At 33.5% G+C, this 19,504-nt stretch overlaps 2 protein-coding genes across 5 annotated transcripts in view; one reads left to right on the forward strand and one right to left on the reverse strand.

Annotated features, from left to right (window-relative positions):
* Positions 1–1,429: 1,429 nt before the first annotated feature.
* Positions 1,430–7,383, reverse strand: LOC126827052 (serine/threonine-protein phosphatase 6 regulatory ankyrin repeat subunit B). 4 transcript variants are annotated; one of them, XM_050556231.2, is made up of 5 exons: positions 7,335–7,355; positions 5,835–5,895; positions 5,530–5,706; positions 5,026–5,270; positions 1,430–3,747 (listed from the first exon to the last, which is right to left on the reverse strand). In XM_050556231.2, the coding sequence occupies exons 4-5, from the start codon at positions 5,220–5,222 to the stop codon at positions 2,913–2,915; spliced, it is 1,032 nt and encodes a 343-aa protein (XP_050412188.1). In that variant the 5' UTR covers positions 5,223–5,270; positions 5,530–5,706; positions 5,835–5,895; positions 7,335–7,355; the 3' UTR covers positions 1,430–2,912. The 4 variants fall into 4 exon arrangements, with proteins under 4 accessions (XP_050412188.1, XP_050412187.1, XP_050412186.1 ...); XM_050556230.2 differs by lacking the exon at positions 5,835–5,895 and having other exon boundaries at positions 7,335–7,383; XM_050556229.2 differs by lacking the exons at positions 5,835–5,895; positions 7,335–7,355 and adding an exon at positions 6,248–7,141.
* A 249-nt stretch (positions 7,384–7,632) lies between these two features.
* The window catches only part of LOC126827035 (serine/threonine-protein kinase mTOR), a 41,463-nt gene continuing 29,591 nt past the window's right edge, over positions 7,633–19,504 (forward strand). The window contains exons 1-20 of the mRNA XM_050556191.2: positions 7,633–7,714; positions 8,362–8,700; positions 9,078–9,319; positions 9,791–9,892; positions 10,331–10,429; positions 11,046–11,180; positions 11,826–11,888; positions 12,495–12,671; positions 13,386–13,498; positions 14,472–14,651; positions 14,847–14,975; positions 15,284–15,447; positions 15,684–15,767; positions 16,433–16,551; positions 16,704–16,800; positions 17,002–17,207; positions 17,953–18,075; positions 18,196–18,279; positions 18,697–18,789; positions 19,167–19,301. Coding sequence (XP_050412148.1) covers positions 8,475–8,700; positions 9,078–9,319; positions 9,791–9,892; positions 10,331–10,429; positions 11,046–11,180; positions 11,826–11,888; positions 12,495–12,671; positions 13,386–13,498; positions 14,472–14,651; positions 14,847–14,975; positions 15,284–15,447; positions 15,684–15,767; positions 16,433–16,551; positions 16,704–16,800; positions 17,002–17,207; positions 17,953–18,075; positions 18,196–18,279; positions 18,697–18,789; positions 19,167–19,301 — 2,571 coding nt within the window. The 5' untranslated portion in view covers positions 7,633–7,714; positions 8,362–8,474. The remainder of the gene's footprint in view (positions 7,715–8,361; positions 8,701–9,077; positions 9,320–9,790; positions 9,893–10,330; positions 10,430–11,045; positions 11,181–11,825; positions 11,889–12,494; positions 12,672–13,385; positions 13,499–14,471; positions 14,652–14,846; positions 14,976–15,283; positions 15,448–15,683; positions 15,768–16,432; positions 16,552–16,703; positions 16,801–17,001; positions 17,208–17,952; positions 18,076–18,195; positions 18,280–18,696; positions 18,790–19,166; positions 19,302–19,504) is intronic.

Raw genomic sequence — 19,504 nt, forward strand, 5'->3', positions numbered from 1 at the left:
TATAAATTACTTTTTAATTATTTTTTGTTTTCTATCTATATAAATTGCTTTTTAATTATTTTATACGATTTCTATATACATTATTTATTCATTCTTCTTTTTCAATATTGTTTTTATGGAAGGTCCGCTGCGTACCAAAATTAAACTGTGATGAGGGTTCACATTTTGCGTAAAAGACAAGGGACATAACTACAGCCTGGCAAAATTCCATTTAAAGTAGTGTTGGATTAAATAACTTTGTCAGATGTGGCGAGAAATGACAGGTACAAAAGGATCTATTGCAGTGACTAACAGAACAAACGGAACAAAAATCACATCTGTTTAGATTGCATTTATGAGTATAGGTAAGGACAAAAACAAGGCGGAGTCGGACAGAGAATCATTTTTTTTTCTCGTGTGGTTTGTATTATCTGTTTCCTAGCTTAATTACTAAAAATAGGTTCTTGAAAATAATGCTGAAATTTTGGCTTTGCGAATTGCTATAATCTCCTTCAATGTAAAAAAATAAGTGATTTTCAATTTTAAAAAAAAAATAGTATTTAAAGGGGCATTGGGTAAGATTAGATAAAGAGCTGACAGTTCTCGCAATAATAGTTAAAAAATAAATGCTGAAAATTTCAGTCAAATTGCTTTACTCTGAACCAAGATATTAGTAAGTCAATTTTAGGTTAGCTTCGATCGTCATTCCTAAGGTTGGATAATAAACACAAAGTCTAAACAAAGTCTCGATAATCCATTTTTATGTTAAATTATCCATCACAAAATGTATTCAAATCCACTACATATTGCAAGCTAACGATGGCATCGAGTTGATTATGGTCTGGATAAGTTAATTAATGTCTAATTAATAATTTAGATAACATTTCAGGCCTAAAGTAAGACCTACAATATGCAGATTTATCTTTTTTATATTGCATTTTTAAGAAATGGATGTTTTATAAACAGCATTATATTGGTTTCATTATGTCAGTTTTGGGTAGAACTTTGGCTCAGCATATTACCAATATACACTTGTTGGCAATATTTTAATACATTTTACTGATCTCACGGATAAAGGTCCTCTGGCTTTAAAGGTCCTCTTGCGTTTTCAGTCTGGTTTCCCCCTGTGTTAGTGCTTTCGGGACAGAGGGTCTGACCAGCAACAGCCACTGGTCGTTCAGATGGGATAACCCCCCCCCCCCCCCAGGTTCTGTGTACAATTTGACATACACATAAAAGAACCATTGTCAGTTGGAATTTTATAAAGTGTAGACAGAAGATCTGCTGTCCGTCCAAAATTTCCCCCATCGCACACTTCATGGTGTATTCCTTGTTGGTGCAGAAAGGTAGGATGTTAAACCTCACATCATTTCTATTTAAAAACTAAAATGATGTACCCATCTTATTTTTTCCACCATATACCAGTGGTAAATTTCAATGGTAAATAATATTTATTTAATTATATTTATTTAATTTACAGATAAATTATATTTATTTAATTTACAGATAAATTATATTTATTTAATTCACAGATAAATTGTATTTATTTAATATACAGAAAAAATATATTTCATTTAAACAAGAGTGTGGATGGTTTTAATCACCCATTGATAAAAAGAATGGTGGCAATGAAAGTTTCACAGAATACAAATGCCCACAACATACGGCAATTTTAAATATCCTGGCAAAGCAATCTACATGTAAATGAATTTCTAAAGAAGTTAACTCTACAAGTGCCTTGCACTGACCCTCTGGGGCCAAGGAACTTTATTAGAACAAATCAGGACAAACATACCTGCCAAATATTGTTGAAAGTCATCAAGTAGTTTACAAGAAGTCACAAATACATAAATTTTCTCAATTAAGATGCCTCTGCCCGGCACAAATCTGAATAAACACAACCCAGGCAACATAACTATCAATTTTGTTGGTTAAGGGAAAAAGGTTGAAAACAACTAAATTCGGACCAAGTAACTTTATTTGAACAAATCTCGACAAGCATCACCCAATTGACCAAATCTGGATGGCGAAACCCAACATTATGCAAAAGATATACCATAGTCATTATGGTTGTGACATAGACAGGGCCAATACATTCTGTCAACAGGTCGTAATATACACCACTCAACGTTATTATTAGACAGTTAAGTCTATGGTATTCATTAACAAAATGGTAGACATGATTATGTAATAATATAGTGAGTATTGCGTCCTGTTGACAGATAGTAAAGCACTTTCATCCACTGAAATCAACAGTTATTTGAAAAGAGGACCAATGTCCAGATCTGTTAAAAATAAAAAAAAATTTAATTATTTCATCACTTCAACATATATTTTATGGCAGAAACAGCCTTGTTACAAAATATATATTATGATGGCCATAATAAAGAGTTGCTATTGGAGTAAAAGAAAGAAAAATAGGCATGGTATAGAATCTTTGTTTCTTACCAGAGCCACAGTGGCTAAGACCCCTGCATTGGATGATAAAGTTCATCATGATTTTTCATCAAGGTTTCCGCTTGTCAGTGGTGAAGGACGGAGGGTCTGAAAAAAAACAGCTGTCTAGTCATACGAATGGCCATAGTGCTGCTGTCTGAGTAAAATTTCTCTCATAGCACACTGTATGGCATATGTCCGTCTTCCATAGACCAGTCGGGGCAGAACAGTAGGATATTAAACCCCATTTCATTTCATTTTTGTTTCGTGCCTTTACTATTTAATTAAGGATATATTGACAAGAGGATTCTGATTTATCCCTGAATTTGATTATCTCCCTTATATGAATATGAATGTAATAAACTTTAAACATTATACTTAAAACAAGAGATTTTTAATTTTACAAGCACTCGTTTAAATAACATATCAGAACAACCCAATTTAATAGTTTGTTTTGTTTTCACATCAATCATAGAGGTTCAGCTAATATGATAAAGTCAGTCAATATTCAAATCTTTCAAAAGCAAAAAGTCTCGCAAGATTTCAGGTATGTGTAAGGAATGAATTTTATCATAGATCGGCCTCCCAAGACTTTTTCTAATAACCTTTCTACAGTTTTCTTTTAGGCTTCTGGGTGAACTGAATGCATTTTCTAAAAATTCATAAATAACGGCATTTTTATCACAGTAAGTAATAAAGTGTGCATATTCATAATATGAACAACCACATAATATTAAATATTTAATAAATCGTCCATTGAGAAAATTGAGCGCTAGAAGGAAAGGGGAAGTTGGAACCGCCGGTAATTTAGTTTGGGAGAAAATGGCCAGATCTTTATCACTGCGCATTTGCTTGTCAATATCACAGTTTTCTGATATCAACCATTTTACTGCTTTCCAGTTATACTTCTTTATTGCCATATGTAATGGAGTGTCTCCATTTAAATCTGTATGATTAATATCACAGTCTGTTTCAGTTAATAACTCAACACACAGGCAGGCATTTTGTTTCCCTAAAAAGTTATCATAAGGATCTAACGCCCGGTGTAATGCTGTTCGTCCATGACAGTCTTGTAGATTGGCATCACAGTCGGCAGAGAGCAGCAGCTCCACACACTGTACGCTACTTTTAAATGCTGCTACCATCAATGGAGTTTGTCCAAGTTTATCTCGAAAGTCTATTTCAACTTGGGGTATACTAAGAAGATATTTCAAACATAAGTAACTGGAGTTCATGGTGGCAACGTGTAGAGCTGTTTCTCCACTATTTGAAGCAGCATTCACATTGGCATCTCTACAATGTGCAAATTCCAATATGTCAACATGGTCATGTCTGAAATTCACAAAACATAAAAACATTATTAGGATGGTGATCTTGAACTACACAAATTTAATCTGAATGTTTGACTCTCTCTTGCGGTTTTGATTGCTATATATATTGTAACAGATATTGGCCAGGGGAAAACCAGCAAGATTGGTCCAATAAAATATTTAAGAATGCAGTATGTTTATTGGTTAAGCCCTAATTAGTAATCAAAAGATGCGTAATATAATATTTTATTTCATATACCTAAAACTGGCTAAAACTAAAATAGACATATATACATGTATATGACATGCCATTAACAAAAATATAATATTAAAAAAATCTAAATTTCGCCACGCTGGGCAAAACATTTAGCCATCGCTGCCCTAACCTGTATTTACCTAAAAGTGGATGCTCATAACATATGTGCAGTGGCGGCATTTGCCCCCCCCCCATTAATCTGGTCTGCCCTCTGTTTGCCCCCCCCCCCGAATTATTTTAGAAAATAAAAAAAAGTATTTGTGATACGTTTCGGTAATCAATACCTTCTACGGTGAATAAATCCCACATCCCCACTCAGTCATAAACTTGCATGTTGTAGAGCATTTCCGACAGTCTATTTTTCAAAATTTTCTTGGCGAGGTCCCCAATGGACTCACTACTTTGGCACTCACAAGGGGAATTCGTTGAGGTTCGCAAGTTCGTTCATTTGACATTTTGTTCTCTAGTCGGATAAACTAGTGATCAGGCGACGAACGGTATCTGGGCAGATATATTTATCTCGACGATCGGTGCCTGAAAGAACACTGTAAGACAGCATTTCCAGCAGTCTATTTTTCAAAATTTACTGGGGGAGGACTCCCTACTTTGACGCTCGTGAGTTGGCTTCGTCGTGATTCGCAAGTCCGTTCGTTTGAAACTTTACCTCATCGATCAGTGCCTGAAATACTGCCAGGCTGCATTTCCGGCAACCTGTTTTTCAAAATTTTCTGGGGGAGGCCCCCTACGCCTAGTTGAAGCTCGTGCCTTTGCCCCCTTAACCTTGGACTTTGCCCCAGCTTTGACCCCCCAATCACCGACGGCTGGCGCCGCCACTGCATACATGAGAATTATCATATCAAGAGACAATACACTAGAAAGAGACAGGTGATAAATTTTCAAGATGATAAAGTGTTTTAGAAGCTTTGAAAGGCTAAAACAATATTTGGGAAGAATTGATGTAGCATAGAGACATAAGTTGAATTATAAAAATTCACATATCACTTTATAATAAATTAGATTTATTCATTATAAGAGAACACTAACCTGCAAGCTCGAATAAATATTGTTTCTCCAAATACATAATCTTTTGTTTCAATATCTATCCCATCATCCAAATATTCTTTAAGACGATTGATATGCCCCAGAGCTGAGGCCATAAAGAACAACTTCTTATTTTCTGATGTCTCCTCATCACTCTCATCTGAGGTATTGGTAACCGCGTCTAAGAAAGCATAATCCATTTTTGTTTCAAGTCTGAAGTCTGATGTGGCCTAATAGCTAATTAGAAGCTAAAATAAAATGTCAGAAAATTTGAGAAATTCCTAAAAATGTTTAAAATTATTAAGTACAGTGTTGAGCTTCAAAAGTAAAGCCTATGGGACTTTCATCAAATATAATGCAGAGCTCTACCAGCAAAACACAGGTTTAATAATTGGAATAGACATAATTTAATAAATCAAATAGGCAGATAGACTATTACATTAACTGCTATAAGCTTAAGTATGCACAAACGTTAATAAAGAGAGAGCTACATAAAAAATTTCTTACTTGTGGGTTTTACTTGTGCTTTGTGCAACATTGCCTTGAATATAATTATTTGAAAATTACTGATTTGATCTACATGTGCTTAGTGCTTGTTGGCTGGTGATAGCTGCTAAAGCTTCAATAATTCATTCATTTTTCACTAGTATATTAGTATAACATGTAAGTATAACCATATGGAAACTAAAATGAGAAAATAATAATTTATTTCAGGTCAATATATTTATTAAGATAATGAATAAAAGACTGAATGATACTGAAAAAGATGAAGTAAGCCAGTAAAAACAATAACGCATTAAGTGTTTACCTACATGTAATAGGTTATGTTTCCTTTAATCAGCCATTAATGCTGCACATACCTTGGTTACTACACTAAAAAAAATATCATATGACCAGATACGATAAAGTGTATCATTTACAATGTACAGTAACAAACCACTCATGAGTCACCACTCACCACTAAACATACATTTAAAATAACACCAGGATTCTTGTTTTACTTAGTCATGTTTGCCAACTTATTTTTGACTGACTAGTAGTACTTATGTACCGATAGTGAAATTGAGCGACTAGCTGGAGAAATGGCCTGTCAGTCAATTTAAATGTTATAAAACCAGAATTTCAAAGAATTTAACCTTAATTCACACTAAATACAGATAAATTTTATAATTTTAAAGTGCAAAACACTTACAAAATTTATCTTGAAAAAGGAAAAATACTAAACATTATCATATTCTGGATAATTCAAGACCTTGTCTGTGTTTTGCACTGTTCATCTGTTATTCCTGTTTTTGGTTCTGTGCTAGTCCATTCACGTCACACATTATCCATAGGTACACAAACAATCTTAAATGGTTTTGGTCCTTATTTCAATCCACATTTATCGTGATATAAAACAGTCTTATTTCGTCGAGATCAGTAGGGACTGAATATTATATCAATTATTCATTTATCCTCTTGTTTTCTTGTTAAATATTGACCTGATTATGAATTGGGATAAGCTTACGAATTGTATCATAGTACCTGAATCCCAATATGTATCGTATCATGACTGCAGTGGCAATACTCAGCACTACTGTTATGCCACATAGAAAAATCATGATGACCTTTCTCTGACAACACCATGATCCAACATGGGATATTCAGGTGTTTAAACCAACATATTACTGCTAGGTGGCTCCCCAATTAGTTCCTTTAGGAACTACCACCCAATATGGTTCGAACAAGCTGGAATGGGGTTATTTACCGGGTGACTTTTATACACAGTTGCAATGGGATTGGACAAACACAAAACAAAACAAAAAAATCTTCGGAATTCGAAAGTCAATATAAGTAGCCTAGAGTCCTAAAGTAAAAATATCTAAAAATATGGGTGATAAATGGCTGTAGAGGGCCTACTAGTTCAGGTCTAAACTAAGGCCCGGTTACTGTAAACCTATAAGGGCCTACAATCTCCTTCATTCCTTCAATATCAATTAACGACAACGGGAAAGGCTATGCTAGGTGTACGAAAATGCAGTAGCGCCAATAGATAGATTTTATTACATAAAACACCCTTTTCGGGCAGCATGTAAATTATACATTACAGTCAATATGCTAAATACATAATAAAGTGGATGAAAAAAACATAAAAAAAAATGGATGAAAAATATATAAAAAGTAGATGAAAGATACATAAAAGTGAATGAAATGTACATTTACATGTATATACATTGAGGCAGTATGTGCAAAATATAAATGCGTAAATCAGGAAGTAAACATACTATATTACAAATTCCTATATTATTAATATAAATTCATAATAATATTACATTTTTAATGGTGAAAACTGAAGTTCGACGGAACCGGAAACATCGATTTGCCATTAAATATAAAATATGGACTTGGATTGTCCTCATTATAACAAAGTTTGTGGAGTAAATCGTTTGTAGCATAGATGTTATAGATACTGTTTGTAGCGGTAGGGACATTTTTTTCGGTTTTAACCAACTCACAAAGAATTCTTCTTCATATAGTTGCACTTTTGATAATTTAATTTTAAATTTGTCCAAACAGCAGTGGCTTCCACTCCATTAGAAAAGATAAACCATTTTAAGGCCTCGATAGTCACGTGATCATAATGGATGCTCAGCAAAATTATCGAAACTTACGGACATCAAAATAATTAATACAAGAACCAACTATCACTTATGTAATTGCCGATTGTTTATCATATTTGATCTAACCTAAACTATTTTTTTGTCTACCCTGCAGTTGCATACCTAGATGTCAAAGATAACTTCGTTTTGTAATTCTTTCTAGAGGGATGCGTATGTTGTATGTCCGCGGGCGCCTGAACGTTGCCAGTTCTCTTCTGCGATTCCCGATTTTTTTTTGTAGTTATGGCAGCCATAGGTCAAGATGCTACCTGAATAGGCCTACAAGATTGATATCTTTCAAGGGATTGGGAGAATTCCATTTCCGGAATTTTCAATCGATTACTTTAATATTGTATTTTCCTTAAAAATGTTGCTTGGCCATGGAATATTCCGAATATGAAGCATTCATGGAAAATACTTCTCGCAAGTAACTTGATTTGAGACCTAGGCGTCTTCGGGGTGGGGGAGAGGGGCTTTCAGTCAAAGGGTAAGGCAATGAACAATACAATGCAGAGATATTTGGTATTTATTTGTTCAGCATATTGTGTTCAAATTCTAGAATCATGATTTTCCATTTTGTTAAAATATAATGGCTTATAAGTTGCAAGTGATATGCTGTATTAAGAAGTTTGCTTATGCCTTAAAATTGTATTTTTGGGGGTATCTAAGTCAGATTTTGTATTAATGATAATTATTTTAGATGTGAAACGTGTAGTCAACAATGAACAACATGTAGAATAACCCAAGCCAAATCCAGGGTGTAAATCATTGGTATTACATTTATCTGAAAAGTCTGACACAAATAAATACAGGATGACAACTACACAAGTAATGTACCAGTTTGTGACTGGCCTTAAAAACCGCAATGAAGAAATTAGGAATAAAACTGTCAATGACTTGCACCTCTTTGTGAGTACAGAATTACGAGAAATGCCAACTGAAGAACACACTTCATTCATGGACAACTTCAACCATCATATTTTTGAGATGGTGTCTAGTAGTGATGTGAATGAGAGAAAGGGAGGAATCTTAGCAATAGGTAAGGAAATGAAATGCCTGGTCTTTTAACTGTATTTAATTTACAGACAACAGTTCTTTACTGCAACCTATCTTCATTAGCCCTGCCACAGCAGAACACTAGGATATGAAACCCCACTTCATTTCTTTACTGCAACAAAGTATTTGATATCACTTAGGCTCGGGTAACTTATAGGTGTTTTTTCATTGTTAAATTGATTGTGCCACGAAAAAATCACGACAAATATTTCACATTCGTTAAAGAAAAACTGTCCACCAGTCTCTTACAAGATGTTCCATACACATGCTAATTAGAGTTAGATTTCAAAGCCTAAAACACCATCTCTCATGTTCCATGGATGAAATTATAATATTTCAATTCATGACATTTTGTTTCAGCCACTCTTAGTCTTAGTGGAGTTGATGTTGGCAACACATCAACAAGAGTTACTCGTTTTACCAACTACCTTCGTAGTCTTTTACCATCCAATGATGTCAGTGTCATGGAAATGGCAGCTATGGCAATAGGTAATTTGGCTTTGCTATCAGGAACACATGCTGCTGAATATGTAGAGTTTGAAGTGAAAAGAGCTCTAGAATGGTTGACTGTTGAACGCAATGAAATGAAGAGAATGGCTGCGGTAAGTATTGATTTCTTTCTTTTTATAAGATATTTTTCGGCAGTTGAGCTCCTATATGCATAACACACGCGCCATTATGAATGACACATTAGTCTGGCATGTGGAATTGTGGATGATCTCTCTAATACGGACCACAGTTACCATGCACCGTATGATTATGACAACAGCACAGTTTTATAAACATGCGACAAAACAGTTGTTGACAGTATGAAATAATAAATTTATTTGATTTATTGCAGGATTATTATGTAATTTTTCAATCGGTAATTTGATTTGCCTGGTCATTAGAAATGTCATTTTTTCAGATAAATTAAAAGTTTAGTGGGTCCAGTGAGTAACCTGATTATACTCAAAGTAACAATTGTTTAAATTAACAATTTTAAGTTACAAATAAGTGATTTCTCAGATTTTACACAGAATCATTGTAAATGAGATCTTTAACTGTTGTTATATATGTTGTTTTATTTTCAGGTTTTAGTACTAAAAGAATTAGCTGTAAATACACCAACATTCTTCTTTCAACAAGTTCAGCAGTTCTTTGATACTATATTTAACGCTGTACGAGATTTAAAGGTATGTATTTAGGCCATGAGTAAACAAAATATTCTGCTTCTCAGAAACTGTAGTGGCACTTAAAAGTGCTGGCCACATGACCCAAATTTATCATATGCTCACATTTCTGTATGTACGCATTATATCGTTGCCCCTGTCCATTTGTCTGTATGTGAACAATTGGCTTGTTAACACTTATCGATTTTCTGCAATCTACAACCTTCCGTTTATGAGTCCCCCCCCTCCCCCTTTTCCGTAATATAGACTAGAAACTTGTTGGGTTGTGTTGTATATAATCACTTTTTTGATACTTTCCCAAAAGCAGTAATCATAATTTGGTTTACTTGTATGCAACTTTCATCTAAACCTTAAGGGATGTGATGAAAATGGACTTAATTTAGATGATGTCGTAATGAATGTTCGGAATAGTTATTTTAAAATTTAATTTCTATATTTCAGCCATCAGTACGTGAAGCAGCAGTGTCAGCTCTTCAAGCTGCTTTAGCTGTTACATCACAGAGAGAAACTAAAGAAACACAAAGATCACAATGGTATAAGGTAAGAAAAAAATGCTTTAAATGATTTGATGGATTTTGAATCCCTTGCAATTTCAACATTAAATGTCCTATTCACATGCTATAAACAAGCCATCTATTAGTGTTGAGATATTGTATGCAGCTGATATTTTGATTATGTTTTCTTAATTAAATATTAAATAATTAATTTGAGTACATTTTAACGTAGTTTTAGCTGTGCTCAATAAGATTTTGTAAGATTCATTGAAATTTAATTTGTTAATGTGGTTCATAGTTCAGAATTTCACCATTTATTACAATTTACAGATATGATTATAATTTTTTTTTTTAAACCAATAATCTTATTCCTGGATTTACAGGACTGCATATGATCACTAAAGTATAAAAGTTTGTGCACGGATTTATTGGCGAAAAATAGTACTTTTGAGTTTTGCTGAAGATATGCCTTTATGGGGCCATTAAATTGCATCTGCGGGCCCATTTGGGAAGGCCTGCAGCCTCCCTCTCCCCCTGCCTAATAGGCTAATACGCCTGTGGTTTTATTTAGATACTAGTACCAATTGTGACTGATTTTAGCAACATTAATTTGTCCACAGCTGATAGAATCAGTGATTTAATTGAAATATGTTTATTTATAGCAATGTTATGATGAATCACAGAAAGTAGCAGATGATGCTTTACTGAGAGAAAGAAAAATGACTAAAGATGATTGGATGCATGGATCATTGTTGATTATCAATGAATTATTACGATGCAGTAATGTAGAAGGAGAGGTATGCTTTAACTAGAACACCTTTCTCTTTAATTAATTTGATGAACGATCTTCAAGAGAAATTCTAACCACAATCTTTGTACTTTCATAAATTCATTGGAAAACCATGGTGTGATTTCTTCTCTTGAAGAAAGATAAATGGCCATCTTGCATGAGATAATATTAAATCACTGGCCTCATTTGTCCCTGTTCAGTGCTAAAATTCAGACTTTGGATTAGCTTTGACATTAGGCTTTAGTGTTAGTATTTGGTGTATTGGTTTTATACTAGCACATTAAATAAGGATGTACATTGTCACCAATTCAGTGGATTTTTTTATTGGTTGTGTTGTTGGACATAGCACAAATACATAAAAAATAAATTATCGATTTCATAACTTTTATATTTTTCATCTTATTTTAATCATACTTTGGAATTTGGAATTTGGAATTTGGATATGTTCATCAATTTGTTTGCTGAATTATTCCCCTCTCCTTCATGGAAATATCAGAAATGTCTTGAAGGATTACAGCCCTTAGGGCCTTAGTATATATTTAAATCTTATAAAACCTCATCTAGTTGAGCAGGTTTTATGCATTGTCTTTTAGATATTTTTTTGATAATTGTATAAAATTTATGGTATGATCTGTATTTAATTTTCCAACAGAGATTACGTCTAGAGATGGAAGATATAACAGCTCAACAGAATATACATGAAAAACATGTTAAGGTTCGTTACACAGTAATATTTTAGATTTGACTATTTGGCCTTTTCACTGACATGGAAATGTTTATTCACATTAAACACAGCTTGGTAATGTTACTTGCTATCTGGGGGGTTGGATGGCTGAATGGTTAGCGTGCGTGCGCTGTATCATAAAGTCTGTCATTGAGTCGACTGGTGTGGTTTCGAATCCCCGGTTGTACGTGACAAGGAGTAGGGTCGCCTGTCCAACCTCGTGGGTTTTCTCCGGGTCCTCCGGTTTCCTCCCACTGCTAAAAGACCCCTACGCGCAAGCGAGTTGTTGAAATAAAATTAAACCATATGTTAGTCCTGAAATGACCTAGTTTGTGTCGAGTGGAAGTTAAACCCCATTTCTCTCTCTCTCTACTTGCTATCTCTCATTTTGAAAAACAGTGTATACATGAAGGCACACTTTTGTTCTGTAATATTAAATCTATAACATTTTCACACTTTTGTAACAGACTAATATTAGCTATAGTCAAAGAGGAGACTGTACTTGACTGATCAAGGCTAAATGAGCGATTAGAAAATTATTTTTACCTTAAATGGAGTCAATATATAAATGTAATTCTATCATTAATATTGTTATAGGAATTCTCAACCAAGTCAAAAACTCATGGAGGTCTTAGCTCTTTTCATCAGATACAACATAAGTCTCGAGCCTTGATGATGATGATGGGAGGAGGCTCGTACAGAATTCTACAGAATACACCACACTTCTTTGAAAGTAAAACCTGTAAAATGTTGATGACTAATAACTTTGATAAGGTATAATATTCTAGATTGTTATACAACACAGTGTGCAAGAACTGAGCAAGATTAGTGTTTTTACTGAATGTTAGCATAATTTAATGTGTAACAGCTGGGTCAAGTGGACCAAATTCTAAGAAAGTTTTCGGGTCTCAGAATATTATGAAAAAAATAAATGTTATAGTACATACAAACTGTAAATTTATGCGACTTTAGCATTAATATTGACTGAGATATGGCCTTTTGAATCAGGGTGCTCATTTGCATGCTTTGAAACTACTATTCTGTGACTCGATTTTTGTGTTCTGGTTTTATTCCTTCTAGTTAGATAATATTTTTCAAATTTGGGGATTTGGAAGAACTTTTCATGTAGATTAATAATCCTCCCCTCAGATTTTCTGAACAAGTACTGTTAACTATACATGGTGTGCATTAGTGTCAAAAATCATTACTTGTGAGAAAGAAATCAATATTTTGAAACAGTATAGAAACTTTACTACAGTATATTTGAGGTTGTTACTTGTCGACAGTACTTATTTCGAACATCTGATGGAGGATTATTAATCTACATAAAAAGGATCTAGATCTTTAATGGATCTTTATGACCTCAGTATACTTCATTTGAAAATATATTTTCATGTTTTCGAAATATACAAATCAACAATTCAGATGAAAATGATTTTCAAATACAATTACATTTTTTTAATTTTTTTTTTTTATTTCTACATGTAGGTGTGTAATTTAGTGTTAAGACATCGAGGTAGCAGAAGTGGTTTTATACAAAATACTATGTTGATGGTATTACCAAGATTAGCTTCCTTTAATCCACAAGTCTTTTCTAGAATGTAAGTAACAAGGCTCTCCTTTCAGTAATATTTATTTGTCTTAACTGACTGCTGACTGGCAATGAAATATACCTGCTGGAGAACTTAACTGTCAGTCAATTTACTTGCCATAAAAGCATTTAATAATATACATAGAAATGTATATAGAAATTGGGATAATGCTTAAAATAGTCACATTGTTTGGAAAAATATCTTGCTAATAAGAGTTATTGAGTATGATTGGCAATATTTTTAAATTGATAGTCCTATTCCGTAAGTAATATATACGGTACCATCTTTTTTAATTTGTTATATCATTCTTGAATATTGGTAAATACTATTTTCCTGGATTTTGTGTCAGATCTTCTCCATACACCACAGTTTTAACAATCGACAAACTGAAGAACAAAAAACAGCATGCCTAAAATATAATTCCACAAGTATTTCACTTAAAGGAGCTAAATCGCTAATATTTGGGACCTAAAAATTGACCCAAATGGGTCGAAACACATATAATAATGTAATCTGATTGTATATAAACTGATTTACATTCAATTGTTTCCGTTTTGACTCTAATTTCAAATCAGTTATGTCCAGCAAAATACAGCATGTGTCTCAACCCTGTAGCAATTTCTAGCGTCTGGTTATTCCAGTCTATTAAGCAGGCTCTCCAGTTGAATATGTCTAGCCTCGTTCTTTTTGGTCACTTGTTGCAAATGACGCTAAAACGTACTATGGTACACGATTTGTGTACCAGTGGTAAAATGTTTATTTTGTCTTAAATATTGGATATCAGAAGCCTGCCTTTTCCTGGTAATTCGTATTTTCAACGTGTAAGACTTTGGATGATATTGAGTTACAGACTTAGCTACTTTAATTACAATACAGAATTTAGAAAATCTTATGGACATATTTGTGCCATATATCTCTAATCAAAAATGGTAGATTTTAGCCAAATGGTCCTGTTTAAATTGATTTTCTTTTTTTTAACTAGATATTTGGTGGATACTATTAACTTTTTATTGTTGATATTAAAAAGAGAGAAAGATAGAACACATGCATTTCAGGCCATTGGTTTATTGGGTATTGCAGTACAGGAAGAAATATTCCGTTTACTGCCTAGAATTATGGAGGTTATAAGAACATCTTTACCACCAAAAGATCTATCAGCAAAGTAATGTCTAGATTTATATTAATCACTTTTCAAAGCTCCTTTATTGATGTCTGCATAGAACTTCATAAATGTAGATTAATTTCCAATGATAAAGAATTATTAAAATTTGAAGTCATCTTTAGAGGGTTCTGCTATAAAGTTTCAGAGGTGGAAATTATACGTTAATCAACAGACATCATACTTTTTGTCTTTCAGAAAACATCGTAACTTCACTGTCGATCCAGCTGTATTTACTTGTATAAGTATGTTAGCTAAAGCTGTAGGACCGAACATGACTCGTGATGTACGAGATCTCTTAGACTCTATGCTAGCTACTGGTCTCAGGTAGGTTTTTTGTGTATGAACTTCTTTCCATTAATTTTCATTCTCATTTAACTTAAGCATCACCTATAGGTTGGATCAAAAAACATTGGTTAGGATCTGATAGAAAACTGAGGTTTACATTTTGGCAAACCGGTAACGGTGCCTTTGACTGCTAGAAGTAAAAGACGAATGCATGGAAATTAAGCTGTGTGGGCAAATGTGTCCAACCTTGGCAACGAATATATAACCATATATGGCCATGGTAATTGATGAAACAGATATTATTCCCCATCATTTTCTGTTTAAAATCCTGTTATTTTCTGTTGTAGTCCAGCTTTAACTGCTGCATTACGTGATTTAGCGATGCAGATACCCCAGTTAAAGAAAGAAATACAGGATGGTTTATTAAAGAATTTATCATTGATATTAATGGGTAGACCTTTAAAACATCCTGGTGCACCTCGTACACCAACATCAACATTGCCTCCAACAGGTTGGTTCAAGTTAATATCATTTTAGTCTTGATAGTTTAGAAATATGCCCATGAAAATGAGAACAATTTGGAAGACCATGATCTGCATTTATTTTTGTGTTTTCATTTTGTCAAAAGATTTTGTAGCTAAATTATATATCACAAACATCCGATTTCAAGACTAGGTGTCTGTTATTCATTCTGTTACCAGGCATTCATTTTGTTATTGTCTAAGATTTATCTTTATATATTTTTAGCATCTGGTGCTATTCTACCAGAGTCTCATGATGTTACAGGAATAACTCTGGCTTTAAGAACTCTTGGTAGTTTTGATTTTGAAGGTTTGTTATAGATTTTTAGTTCTTCCGTTAACAAAATGGGGGAGGCAAAGAAATGACTTGACTGTTACCAGTGTTAAGCTCTTGGCTATCTGATAATTCTTTTAAAATATCGTCTGTAATGGTGAGACAATTTAATCAGTTAACAACTCTAGATTATATAGGGGGGTTGGATGGCCTAATGGTTAGCGTGTGCCCGCTGCATCATAAGGTCTGTCATTGAGTCAACTGGCATGGTTTCAATTCCCCAGTTGTACATGCCAAGGTGTAGGATCACCTGTCCAACCTCATGGGTTTTCTCCAGGTCTTCCGGTATCCTCCCACTGCTAAAGACCCTTACACGCAAAAGAATCATCGTAATAAAATTAGACCATATGTTAGTCCCGAAATGACCTAGTTTGTATCAAGTGGGCGTTAAACCCCATTTCTCTCTTTCTTTCTCTCTAGATTATATATGCAGTTATGCACCTTAGTAAACTCTGTTCTGTTGATCTAAAGGGTAGTATTGAATCACAATAACTGTTTGACAACTTAAGTGAAGGCTTTGATTGTGCAAATGATGGAAACTACATTATTTAGTCGTTTTCCAAACTGTAATTGCCATTCCTCAGGATTTCAAGCTCACTATTAAAAGCTAATGTATGAAATATATTGATTATTTTCTTCAGGTCATTCTTTAACTCAGTTTGTACGTCATTGTGCAGATCAGTATCTATCAAGCGAACATAAAGAAATTAGAATGGAGGCTGTACAAACATGTGCTAGACTTTTAACACCATTATTAAAAGTATGTAATCTATTTATTGGCCATCCTTTTACCCATTATTAATGTTATAAAGCCCTGTTAATCATTCTTTGAAATAGTGTGCTCCTTTCACAAATGAAATATTGGCAACACAATCCAGGCACAAAGTTTCTATGTTTGTATTTTGATTTTAGCTATTGTCAACAAATCAAGAACAAGTTAGTATGGCCGCCATGACAACAGTAGCAGACGTATTAAATAAACTTTTGGTGGTTGGGATAACTGATTCAGGTAGGTTCTCCTTTTAGGTTGATCATCGATACTGATAAAATTCTATATGACTGATGTTCTTAATACTACTCTGATTCAATATGTCATCCAAAATTATCATATTGTTTAATAAATTTAGAATTTAACATCTTGATAAAGTCATAGATATATTTATGATGTATGATCTATACTATTTAAATGGTATGTTGTTTCTGTGTTTAGATTCAGATATTCGGTTGTGTGTACTGGATTCTTTAGATGAAAGATTTGATCCCCACTTGGCTCAAGCTGAGAATTTAAGTGCTTTGTTTGTTGCGTTAAATGATGAAGCTTTTGAGATTCGTGAGCGAGCTATTTGTATGATTGGTAGATTAAGTTGCAAGAATCCAGCCTATGTGATGCCTTCTCTTAGGAAAGTCTTAATACAGGTAGGATTTAGGGTTAAGACAATACTTTAAATCATACTTTAAAAATCCAAAATATATTTGAAAGAATTACTACATTCCACATTCCAATGTGATTACCAGATGCTTGTTTGATGAGAACCTTCAATATCAGTAATGAGGCAGATTATATTTGTAAATAAACATTGGCGAAAACAATGGTTGATTGTATGATTTATTTTTGATGATCGGCTTGCAGTCAGCCAGTGATTGTTGCATTTAGAATGTGAGCGTACTTTGAATTAGTTGAGCAATGAATTATTTTTATGTTATATAACTATGCCATTGTTTCGTGTGTATTTTCATTAGCTGTCTTTGCTATGTTTTCAACCAAATCTGGATTTTACATTAATATGTTTCATTAAAACTCTTGATGTAGTAACTGATTTATTATAAATAAGCTATGATTTTATTGATGTTATAACTGATTTAATATAAACTATTATTATTTTTATTTAATAACTCGAATCCCCGGTTGTACGTGGCAAGGAGTAGGGTCGCCTGTCCAACCTCGTGGGTTTTCTCCGGGTCCTCCAGTTTCCTCCCACTGCTAAAGACCCCTACGCGCAAGCGAATTATGTAAATAAAAATTTAAAAAAACATATGTTAGTCCCGAAATGACCTAGTTTGTGTCGAGTGGGCGTTAAACCCCATTTCTCTTTCTCTCTTATTTAATAACTAATTTGATATTAATGATAATTTTGTTGATAATAAAGATTTGATATTTTAGATATTAACAGAATTAGAATATAGTGGTATTGGTCGGAATAAAGAGCAAGCTGCCAGATTGTTAGGTCATCTTGTAGCTAATGCTGCTCGTCTCATACGACCTTATATGGAACCTATATTAAAGGTAAGAAAAAATTATTTGCTGATTGACTTATTCACGTGTGTTGTTGATTATAACAAAATTATTTTATGCAAGAATTGCTTTAAAGATTTGAAAATGATGTTTCTATATGGTTTGTTACAGGTTTTGATACCTAAACTGAAAAATCCAGATCCAAATCCTAATGTAACTATTAGTGTTTTAGCCGCTATAGGTGAACAAGCTCTGGTAAGTTCAAAATGTTAGTTCTTTTAATCAACTGGATGATATATATGAATTCCATAAAGTTGTGTAAGCCATAGTGTGTTGATGGGTATTGTGCTGGTTCATGGAGCCAACACCGAGACAGTTCCTTGCGATTTTTTAGTCTGGTTTCCCCTTTTCAGTGGTTCAGGACAGAGGTTCTTGCAAGGAAAATCTGAGGTCCTGTTTATTCCATTAGATCCCTTTTCCTTGGTGTATACCCATCCTCATTATCCCAGTAGGTGATTAAAAGTAGATGGTTAAATCCCATTTAATCCATATGATTTTTGATGAATAATTTTAAAATCTTTAATACAGTTGAAATTCTTTTTAATCAACATAGAAATTAAATTGGTTGATCTAATATATTTATTGAAGTTCGAGGCTTTCTGTGTTTTCTAGGTCAGCGGTACAGAAATGAGAAAATGGATGGATGAACTTCTACCAATAATTCTAGAAATGCTACAAGATTCTTCATCTATTGAAAAACGGGAGGTAAACGTTTAGCTTTATTCATTGAACTGACTTTGTATCAGGGCTCTCCTTTCAGTCTGACTGACAATGAAATTGACTGGCTAGAAAATTGACTTGTCATTCAATTTAGATGCCATAGAATTTCAAAAAGTTTAACCTTAACAAACCACACACTATAAATATATATAACTTATAGTAAAAATTGTCATATTCTCTGTAAAAAGTATCTTGCTGATTCAACGTAAACAAAATGCATCAAATAAACTTTTAAATTTTGCCAGTTTTCTCTCAAAAAATCAAAATGTAAACCAATAAATCAAGTACAAACAAAGTTTAATAGTTTACTTCTCTAGTGCTAAATTGTTTGTAATAGATTGTTTATCACTTGGCTTTTTCAGATATCATTATGGACATTGGGTCAATTGGTTGAGAGTACAGGCTGTGTTGTGGTACCTTACCAGAAATATCCTACATTATTAGAAGTCTTGCTTCACTTTCTAAAAACAGAACAGACACCAGGAATAAGGCGGGAGGTAAATCTTAAAAATCATTTGTAGATTAGAGTAGTCATCTAGAGAAAGGATTAAAAAACAAAATTCCAACCTGCTTAAGAATAATGCCTCCTTTGATATTGCTGTTGATAAAATTCATTTGAATACTCTGTCTGGTATATATTTGAAAATAGATTCATTAAAATCAGGTTAAGAATAACTAACTGATCATTTTATAACTCTTA

This window comes from Patella vulgata, chromosome 7, assembly GCF_932274485.2.
Source record: "Patella vulgata chromosome 7, xgPatVulg1.2, whole genome shotgun sequence".
Taxonomy (NCBI): Eukaryota; Metazoa; Mollusca; class Gastropoda; family Patellidae; genus Patella; species Patella vulgata.